Raw genomic sequence first — 10,309 nt, 5'->3', positions numbered from 1 at the left:
CGCAGTTGACAAGCGTGTTTATTAGCACAACTTATGAATATTTTAAATAAACTATGTACAAACAGAACGGAAGGTAAACGAGTTCTTTCTTTGGATTTCGATAAACCTAACTGACACATTTTAAACTCTCAGTTACTGTTCACAATTATGATTTTAGTGTCAGTATATATTATTGCAAAAACGCATTTTTAACATTCCTAATAACTTTGACAAGCTTCCGGCAACATTTTTTCCACCAAAAAAATCGTTCTCGTACTCGATTTGCTAACCGATTCCTGGTTCATCCTTTTGTTAAAGTATATTTCAAATATGAATCTTATTTGGCCACTGGATCGTTCGTGTATTTAGAGAATCGACATCTCTGATATCTCGCCAATTCAAGAAATGTAAATCGACCTGATTCCAAAAATCTCCTGCTGTGGAACAGTGTCTTAACAAGAGTTGGCCCGCATCAGTTTCATGAACTCCGCTACGTTAATAAAAACGGGTTCCAATTTATACGAGCGATTCACGCCCACGAAAAATTCCTTGTAAGGTGTCTCTATAATTCAGTTGGCATTTAAATCTTGTAAAATCGTGTATTTTCCTTGTAATTTATATTTTGTTGAAACCCATTGTTTTTAAGCTTTACAAATTGTTCAATATTCAGAAAATGGTCTTTAAAGCATCAAACTTGGGGGGCTAAAATATTACAAACGGTTGCAGGCTGGAAAAGGAGCCAAACGCCAGATGCCTAAATTTCAAAAAAATTTGGGTTTTGATATTAATTTTTAAGAAACACGGCTATTTTTCTTTTCTTTGTGAATTCTCGAAGAAACTGATCATGGTAAACTTTATAGTGCACCCATCAGTTGGTATTACAATAAAATATCGATTTTAAAACTGAGTCCAGGCTTGCATTGAACACCAGCTATGGCGTGCTGTCCCTCATCACTGAATCCGAAGAAACCAAGAAACAGAATTCAGAAGATTTTGATACGTAATCTTGGAATCGTAATCCGAATGGGGATCCTGACTATAGAATCCCAAATACTGTCTTTCCTAAGATTACCACTTCTATGTACAGTGAGGGAAAGCATGCCTGATAATCATTTCTCAAAAAAGGCGAATAGATGTTGAGAACTACAGGCGCTGTTACATTACAATTTCTCTTGCAACTTCTCTCGCAGTTTTTGGTCACAGAAGTTCTCACATTGAGAAAAAGGTTGCTTGATGCATGGGTGTTACACTAAGCAACGCTTCTTTCAACTTGGCTCATTTCCGATGATTATATGAAGCTACAAGTTGAGGCCAGATGCTATGTAATGCTTGAAAAATTCGTTGCAACGTTACGTGAAGCTGTTGTTATACTGTGTAAATTTTCGTGCAACTTGTCTCGCAACGCCATGACGAGACAAGTGAAACGAAACATTGCCCAATGTAACATACCTTGCAACGGCGGCCAAAAACGTTGCAAGACAATATGCAGAAGCCGTTGCGGGAAGTACGTTGCAACGAATTTTTTAATCATTGCGAAGTGTAACATCTGTCCCGCTTGCAACGTGTATCGCAACGGTTTGCAGCACCAGCCAACGAACATGTTCTTTTAACCTCACGTGATCATCGAAAACGAGACAAGTTGCTAGAAACGTTCACTAATGTAATGCGCTTTTTTTATTTATTATTGCCAGACAATTTGAAAGAAAACTTGCAACAGCGCCTTGAAGTACAACTTTCCGCAACGTTTTCTGTTACTTGTCTCGTGGCAACGTTTTTGGCGATTGCAAGGTACATTAGGAAATCCGCGGCGTTACAAGTTGCTCAAAAATTTCACAGTTAGTGTAACCGGGCCGTAAGAAAAGATGAAACGAGTTTTAACTGCAATTTATCTTGCCTTCCGTGTTCGTTTTGCGTTGAAACAAAATTATTTTATCCCGAAATTTTGCTATCATTTTGAGTTATGTTTGCCTTAATTTTGATTGCAATAGCAAACTGTATTGCGATGTTGGGAGAATTTACACGAGTTAGAGCTGATCAAGCTGATTTAAACATGTCAGATAACAGCCTTTCCATTGGAATATTGTCCAAAGTACCACGGAAAAACATCTGTTCGATGCATTTTGAGGACACCTCTCTCAAAGCGGGAAGCATTAGCAGCAGGCGACCGAAGCGAACTTGTTGATTTGGGTAGGTCTGACGATCATATTCTCCCAACATACTTTGTGCTTGGTCTTGAAGTTGTTCAACGTGATGTGGTGCACGAAGCCCTCGTGTATCTGCAGTTAAAGTACCAAAGGACGGAATTAATTTACTGCAAAGATCACGAGTAAAAAAAAAAAAGAAAGAAAACTCAAGATACTCCAGCTTGCCGCCAAGGATAAGTGATGGATGTTGCATTTCTAGGTAACACAGGGCAGCAAAGCGTCAATTCGGTGCAAAAAGAGGTAAAAAAACCAATGCAAGCATTTTGATTGGTCAGACACCAATCAAATGCGAGCCTTGAATGGCGCAAAATTATGCATGAAATTATACACGATTCGTGATAGGAGTGCGTTGCCTCATAATTATGCAAAGTGATTTTGAAATTGCTTTCCATGTATTCGCTTTTTTTACCAATCCCATAATACAATTTAATTTTGGGGAGTTATGTGCATTAAAACAATGGAGTCCAGTTCACTAAAGCATGACACAGTCCAAAGAGTAAATAACTTGTATTGGCTTTATGTAAAGATCCGCCAAAACGTATTGCATTATGGGATGGTGAAAATAGTCAACGCCCTTCGGGCTCGTGTAAATAGGCCTTATGCTTGATGACGTCATATGCTGAAAAAATTACCACCAAACCTCGTTTGCACAAAATTATTCACTTCGTCTGGACATGCAATGCTGTTCGCACGTTGGTTTTCTTTCAATTAGTTTGCTCCTTTGGGATTCAGCTCATGCTAAAATTTACAAAGTTTAATTTTCGAGTTCGAGGCTTGGTGGTGAAATCAGCTTGTCAGACGTCATTACGCATAAGAGCTATTACCCCAGGACGCCTTGCATGTTCAGCGAAAGAAATAATTAAATGCACGCCGATTTCAATAAGCGTCAAAAAGTGTCTCCTTGCACAGCGCCCCAACTTCCGCATAACTCCCTAACCCAAAAATAACGTTAACCCTGATACGTATCTTATTGCTGAAAATAGGTAGAAAATGCTTAGACTTAGAGCGTTTTTCAATTGAGTGTCGCAAGTATTTAGCGAATTGCTTTAAGTTTGCCTTACTTCACTCAGTGATTGGTTCAAAGTTCTCACGCCATTTTTTCAACCAATCAGAAGTGAAACCAAAACCTACCGTGGATTGCGCCTGCACATTTTCCCGGGCTTTGTGTCGGCTACTTGTAATTTCTTCGAATTTTGATTGGTTTACTGGATTGTCTCCGCCCTTTTTGATTTGCCAAAGTAATTACTTTGGTTTTGATTTTACGACGCTTGATTGAAACTCGCTCTAAAGGACAGCTTGTGTTGCTGTTGGATATCTAAATTGAACATGCATCTTATTACTTGCAGCCTTGCTGACTATTGATGACGTTTCTTGCGGTGGTCCAAATGAATTCCGAGACAAATTTGCAAAGAAAATGCTTTGAGTTTACATTTTCCACTTGCACTCCCCCTTTCTCCCCGCCTCCTCCGAAAAAGAAAGTGTTGGCGATAAGAAAACAACATTGTGAGGAAGGGTGAAGGGGGGAGGGGTTACATGGAAAGATTTTGGGGAAGGGATTTGACCGAGATACCTTTAAAAGCGCAGTGTCTCAACCCTTTTGGCACTTACTAAAGATAGAGGGCAACAAACCTGACTTGAAAAGGACGATAGCTTTGAGACATGCATACTCCGTCTGATCGATGTTGGCTGCTCTAAACCTTTCCACAATAGTTCTTAAAGCCTTTATGTCTCCCATTCCGCAAATCATTTTTTCAGCCTCGTCTGGCTGCGAGTTCACTCCCGCGGCAGCTAACAAAGTACTTATCTCCACAGGCAAATTCCACTGCGCAGTACTCAGGATGAACAGCTCGCTCCAACCTTCCTCCAACAAAATTGCCTGATCTCGGAATGGTAGTTCAAAGAATGTGGGGATATTGCGAACCCACTTGACGGTCATAAACAAAATGCGCACGGCCGATTCGTGAAGCATTTCCGGTGAACCAAGGTAGATCATTGGATACGGCACCTGTTGTCTATGCTGTGGGGTGTGAGGTGGGGTCATGGTGGCTGCCATGGAAACTGAAACTGACGCATCTTTAGGGCTCTCGGGGTTAACGTACGAGACAAGGAACCTTGGAGGGCTGCTGTCATAGTAGACAGGTTCCGGTGTCACGGGAGAGTCAATGACCTTTTCTTTCTTTGGAGTAACATGAATCTGGCTGGGTGAAATATCGAAGCTGTCTTGCTCGTAATTGTTTTGTTTTCTCTTCAATGGTTTACAGCGAATCTCTTCATTTGTGGATTGCTTGTATTGATTAGTGCGAGGAGCTCGTTCGTGTTGCACAGCTATTGAGATGGATAACAGTGATTAACATCAAGACATTGTTGGTACAAGTGTCGTGGTTTACGCAAACATATAAGCATACTGAGTTGCATAATAACATGAAATGATGCCTCCTTCTTATTTAGGTTATTTAGATTTATTTAGGTTGTGCGCATGCGTGGTGTGTTGGCCACACGAGTGCTTATGCATACGTATTGAATTGACCACTCCCCAAAGGAGCTTTTCAGAACCAACGAAACACAACCAGGACAACACGACAGAACAGAACAGAACAACAACAGCAACTGCTAAGAATCTCAACTGGCCGGAGGTAAATAATCTGGTTATTTACAAGTGCAACCGAGTAGTTGAACCAGGGATTTACCTCGTGGTCAGAACGGGTCTTAAACGCTTGTCTCGCAATTGCAATGCAAGCGCCCTAGCCACTAGCACTCACTGAACGGCATTGCCTCCTTATGCTAATGCTTAGGTGTATACCAACCAACATTAAGGTGGCTGAACACAGTATTTACTAGGTCAGTGGTATTCATTGAAGGCCGGCGTGGATTTCTTGAAAATAAAACAAATATGATCGAAACTTTCAGTTTTTCTCCTTCTCCGAGTGATGGTCTTGGAAATGCGGTGTTAATTCGCTTCCATTACGCTTCCAATCCGTCTGTTGAAATTCTATGACAACAGCTGTTAAACTTGCTTTTATTACTACTGCTTAAAATAAGCAAACGCTGCCAAAAAAAAAAAAAAAAAAAAAAAAAGAAACTGACGAGTGAATTTTGCATAAATGAGGAATAAGCATATTAGGCCTTGTTTTATTCTAGATTCCTTACCATATACATTGTTGCAGCCTGCAGAGCGCATTGACTTTCGAAAATATAAACTTTCGTGGTAGCTCTTATCAGTGACCGAGTTTGAGCCTTCAGCCAAAAACTGCATAAATATGGCAGAGCCTAAATGGAAGTATAAGTGCTTAAAAACTGTGTTCAGTCACCCTAAATGGGAAAGATTCTCATTAGAAACTGTGGAGCAGCGCTGACGAGAAACAATGCCCATAAAAGTTAGGTATCTGTTGGGTTATACTTGGGCAAACTTCCCTAGTATCGTTTATTTCTTCGTTAGATAAACAAAGCGTAAATGAAATAGATGTTTTGTGAGTTTTAACAGCCCAACGCTGGTCGTACAATCATTTCCAAAGCTCTTGTGTTTGTACAGGGGCACCCAACGAATCTGTTCCTCACATTATCTGTTCCCCAGAGGAATCTTGCTGGCTGGCAAAAATACAGGTGTTTCGATGAGCTGGCTGGGAAATTTTGTTATTGATAGAGGTTTTGCCTGGGAATTACTGACTTTTTCTAGCATTTCATTCCGAGCTGGCTGTAGAAACTCTGAAGACTGAGGACGACGAAAAAAAAGGACCTCTTCCCTCTCCCAAACATACGACGGCTGGTCAGAGTGATTGCGCTTGCGGAAAAAACGGGTTTTTTCCCGGTTTTGTCGCTTTTGTTCGGTCGTTTCGGATCGAGGGATTTGAAAGCGCACGGAATTCCTGACTGGGAAATAAATTTGATCAGCTGGCTGGGAAACCAACCAATTTTATCTAGCTGGCTGGGAAATTTCTTGTGTGTCTTGCTGGGAAAAAGGAACAGATATTGTTTTCCCAGCAACACTGAAAAACACCTGAAAATGCCTTAATAACATTTATTTTCATTAACTGGGTTATAATAATACATTTTACAACAAATTGGTCGTTGGATGCCCCTGTTTGTATAACTTTGCATGGGGGAAACTCCGGTATTATATGGCTTTCAAGTGATGGAATCTCCTCACAGAAGTAACTGATTTAGATTTATCGAGTATAGTAAATGTATACGAACATTTTCATGAAATTGTCGGCGCCGGCACGCTTATGTCATTAACACGCCCGGTGAGCAACCAATTAGGATGACCGAGAAACTGTTGCTAATTACCTATATCGACCCGTTGCAGGCAAATTTCGGACTTATGATAATAATATAATAATCGTGTTATGTACCAAGCATTTCAGAAAACCTCAGCAATCGCATTTTCTGATCAGTTGTTTGATCACATTTTCTTTGTTGAATGGCTTTCAATTTTTCCCTTGTGAACGACATGGCAAAATAAAAATGAAGAATGTTCCTCAAAATGCATTGCAGAGAAGAGAGGTAATTTTATTCTCGAATTAAAACAAATACACTACTGTCAAAACATGAAGCTCATTGGTCAATGATAACTCAAACACTTGTGATATCACAATGCACACCCTGTTTATTCAATGTTAACGAATTCCCTGGGGACTCATTCAATCGTGTCTTAATCCAAAGACAGCTGCTGTTCCTGGAGACAACATAATAACATGCTGTCATTGGTTGGTTTAAAGCCGATATCGTGCCTAAAATAGATCTGTTGCAAGAGACTTAACACAAAGTAAGGTTTTCTTTTTATATGCCACTTAGAGATTCAAAATTCGATGAGATACTGCTCTGATCTCTCCACAAAAAGCCAAAGGCTACGTATTGCAGAAGCGCAGGCCTTCATCATGGAACTTCCTGCTTCGCGTTCCACTTGATTGCAAAAATTTGTTTGTCGAGTTAGCGAAGTTAATTAATGGAGTTCTCGTGACTTATTTTCTCCAGCACAAAAAAACCGGAAAGCAGCGAATTCTTGCTTACGCAAGGTGCACCAAGACAATGAAACTGTCGGATTCCAGTAGTTAGCTTCAAGGGATTACCAAAAGAAATGAACCTTAATCTTTCGCTCAAGGGAAAGTTGACCGAAGTCGAATTAAACCACTGATTATTTTAAACCTGTATGATTTTGTTTCACGGACAAATTCCAGCTGAATTTTCGTTTATGAACTCAAGCTTGAGGGTTCCTAGATCATCATTCTAAACAGTAGCGAAGGAAACAAAGCGTATTGCGAGTGCAGAATTGAATAATTTGCTGTAATACCGTGCATGCCACTGCGATCTCGGACGAAATTTGTAGGTATCAAGTTAATCCCTATTTTATCCATTCAAATCTATTTAGTTAACAATAATGCCAATAACCTGCAACTGGCTTTTAAATTTGTAAAATCAACGCCAACGGAAACTAAAACCGTTCGCTACCCAATGTAGCACTGAGTCGACCAAAGAACTGTGGTCACCCTGTTAGGGTTTCGGTTCTTCGCCATACTACGGTCATTGTACGTTATTTCCACATTTGACGAATGTGATATCCGCATAACAGGGGCATTATATTACACTTCCTACGTTTTTCGAGCAGATTAATCAAGAATTCAATTGACAGATCTATGATTTGCATTATGACAATTATCAGAATGAAATATGCTGTTTGGTATAATGGGTATTGTAAACAATTCTCCCGAGCGGTAATTTTACGTTCAAAAGTTTTTTTTGACTGGAAAGTGGTCCCCAGACGCTAACAAAAGCGTTGGAGATTATTTTCTTTCGCTTTAAGTTAAACAAAACACCTCTAAAGTAATTTCTTAAGATTTCTTTTGTCCGTGCGGTCTTTTAAACGCCAGAATGAATTATTAACCCCTGGAGCTCTATGTAAATCTTGCTTTTCTCAAAACGAGCTTCACCAAGAGTTTTGAAAGAAAGATCACCTTTTTTTGTGGCTTAAGACCTCGTCTTTTTTCTTTTAGGAGCCAAGGGAGTAATCGACACATTGAATTGGTGATATGGTGTTTCCATTTATTTATTAACCTCCGCCTTGCTCCAGTTTGGGTTTAGCAGATAATGTTTAATAATATATTACTTTCGAGACGAAGGGCAAATCTTATAAGTTTTGGTTCTGTTGGTCAGAACCAATGAAGGTTCTAGAAGAAGATGGATAATAGAATTAAAATCAGTAAAAAGAAATCATGTTAACAAATATTAAAGATCCTTTAAAGACGTGATGCAGCCGATTTGTCACAACCACACCCGGCCCAGGTTTTATTTAGGAGGTTATGTTGAAGCATATAAGGTCAGATTTGCCTCTCGGAAATCAACAAAATAAAAGTTTTTGCATCTTTGCTCTCCAGTTAATGTCGATTTTAACTGTTAAGAAAAGCCTCTTCCTAAAACTCCACTGATCGTGTAAAAAGGTACTTTGGCTAATTGCAATTGTTATATGTCTGATACAAAACACTGGTATTGTGAAGAGCTGCTTCACGCTGATCATCGGGAATACATTAATTAAAGATTTTTTTTTGGTCCAGTAAAGCTGTACCAACTTTGAGAAATCTTGATTCGAAAACGAAATTCATAGACTCGACAGGTCTTTTATGATCATTGTCTCCAAACTAGACTGTGTTGATCTTACGAAACTTGTTATTATAGAATACCTTTTTGCTTAAGTTGTGCGATTTCTTTTTCGGGATATGCGCTTTTTTGGGTGAGTCCAAAGTTTCAATAGCAGGTGGCTGCTAAGTGTTTAGCAACTTTAACATTAAACGCGAGATAATAAGCTAAACATAATTATGAAATATCTTAGTTAGAAAACTTTTAGGCAATGATCGAATTCCCTAATTTAATTTTAGTATGAAATTTACAGGAACAGAGCGTTTAAAGTGGTCTTTAATTTCTATACATTTTGAATAGCGCCTTTGTTATATATGCAAATTGCATTAATTGTGCGCAAGAGCTTGTTGCTTCAGTTTTTTTGCTGTTTTCAGCTTCTTGTATTAACCATTTTAGCGTTGAGGGAATATGTGCTTACCGTCTCGATTCATTCGTACTTCAAAGCATTTCTTTAGCCTGCAAGCTTGACACTGGTTTCGGCGCGCGACATCAATAGGGCAGGAATTGCTTTCCTTGCACTGATAAGCGAGGTCCCGTCGAATGCTTCTCTTAAAGAAACCTCTGCAGCCGTCACAAGTCAAAACACCATAGTGCTTTCCAGAAGCTCTGTCGCCACAAACTTTGCAAAGAACAGTTTGCTTGGCTTCTGCGAGAGAAAAGACGTCAACATTACATGTCATTCTTGTCAAGTGGGCAAAATTGTTCATGTATGACTTTTCGACCAGCGCTTTGGAAGCAAAATCGCATTGTTTGTGCCACGCGTCGTTTCTTCCAAACGCAATTAAAGGGATCGATCTCTTCCCAGATCACGAACCCTTTAGATCTTAAAGATTTCATTTACGGAGCTCGCCCTATACGCGAGGACCCTTCTAAGCATTTGTTTCTTGCACAAACAGTTTACTTTAATGCAATCTGTATTATTAGGCGTATCCACTGCACCTGGCACCGAATATGATAAGCCATTCTCCGTAAATTAATATTTTGCATCCGTTGTGCATTAAAAAAAAAGAACGTTTAGTGGTAAATATGTTTGGGCATTCATCTCTCCATATTTGTCCCCTTTTCCTGCAAAATTCCTTCGCGCATCGAGCCAAAGCACCGATTTTTCCATTATAATTTATCGGGGTCAATTTCCAATGTTTGAGAAAATGAAATTACCTGCTTTTCCTCGTCTTGGTGCAATAAAATCCGTGTCGGACATTTTTTGGGGCTAACAATCGAACCGGGATTGAGCTCTTGTTGCAGCGTCCGAGAGATAATTGCGTTCTGATATGAAAGGTTGACAAAATCTCGTACTGCAAGTTGGTGGCTAATTTTGTACTTGCTGGTCTCGAACAGGTGCAGTAATCAAACAAACTGTGATTGGTTCGCGGTCAGGGTATTCGAATCTGATTGGCTATGACTTGATCATCAATTCGCATGTTTGAGAGGGTAATTAAATTAGATTCTTTTAAGTGGTTTGGCGCGATCTGACTTGTTCTGCTCGAATAGTTTTTCTC

At 39.6% G+C, this 10,309-nt stretch overlaps 1 protein-coding gene across 2 annotated transcripts; it reads right to left on the bottom strand.

The window, feature by feature from the left end:
- Nucleotides 1-10,103, bottom strand: LOC138049128 (nuclear receptor subfamily 2 group E member 1-like). 2 transcript variants are annotated; one of them, XM_068895269.1, is made up of 4 exons: nucleotides 9,969-10,103; nucleotides 9,229-9,456; nucleotides 3,813-4,508; nucleotides 1-2,255 (listed from the first exon to the last, which is right to left on the bottom strand). In XM_068895269.1, exons 1-4 carry the CDS (start codon nucleotides 10,009-10,011, stop codon nucleotides 2,014-2,016), a joined length of 1,209 nt encoding a protein of 402 aa, XP_068751370.1. In that variant the 5' UTR covers nucleotides 10,012-10,103; the 3' UTR covers nucleotides 1-2,013. The 2 variants fall into 2 exon arrangements, with proteins under 2 accessions (XP_068751370.1, XP_068751369.1); XM_068895268.1 differs by lacking the exon at nucleotides 9,969-10,103 and having other exon boundaries at nucleotides 9,229-9,671.
- Between the last annotated feature and the right edge of the window lie 206 nt (nucleotides 10,104-10,309).

This window comes from Montipora capricornis, chromosome 5, assembly GCF_036669925.1.
Source record: "Montipora capricornis isolate CH-2021 chromosome 5, ASM3666992v2, whole genome shotgun sequence".
Taxonomy (NCBI): Eukaryota; Metazoa; Cnidaria; class Anthozoa; order Scleractinia; family Acroporidae; genus Montipora; species Montipora capricornis.
The sequence above is the reverse complement of the archived record's forward strand: the minus strand, read 5'-3'. Positions and strand labels throughout refer to the sequence as shown.

Bases quoted from the DNA above. Each gene is read 5' to 3' on its own strand.
- LOC138049128 (XM_068895268.1), bottom strand. From the start codon at position 9,517: ATGAACAATTTTGCCCACTTGACAAGAATGACATGTAATGTTGACGTC. The intron at 4,509-9,228 runs GTAAGCACATAT...CCATCTCAATAG, and splicing joins AGTACGAATGAATCGAGACG to CTGTGCAACACGAACGAGCT. The intron at 2,256-3,812 runs GTTTGTTGCCCT...CTTTAACTGCAG, and splicing joins TATCGTCCTTTTCAAGTCAG to ATACACGAGGGCTTCGTGCA.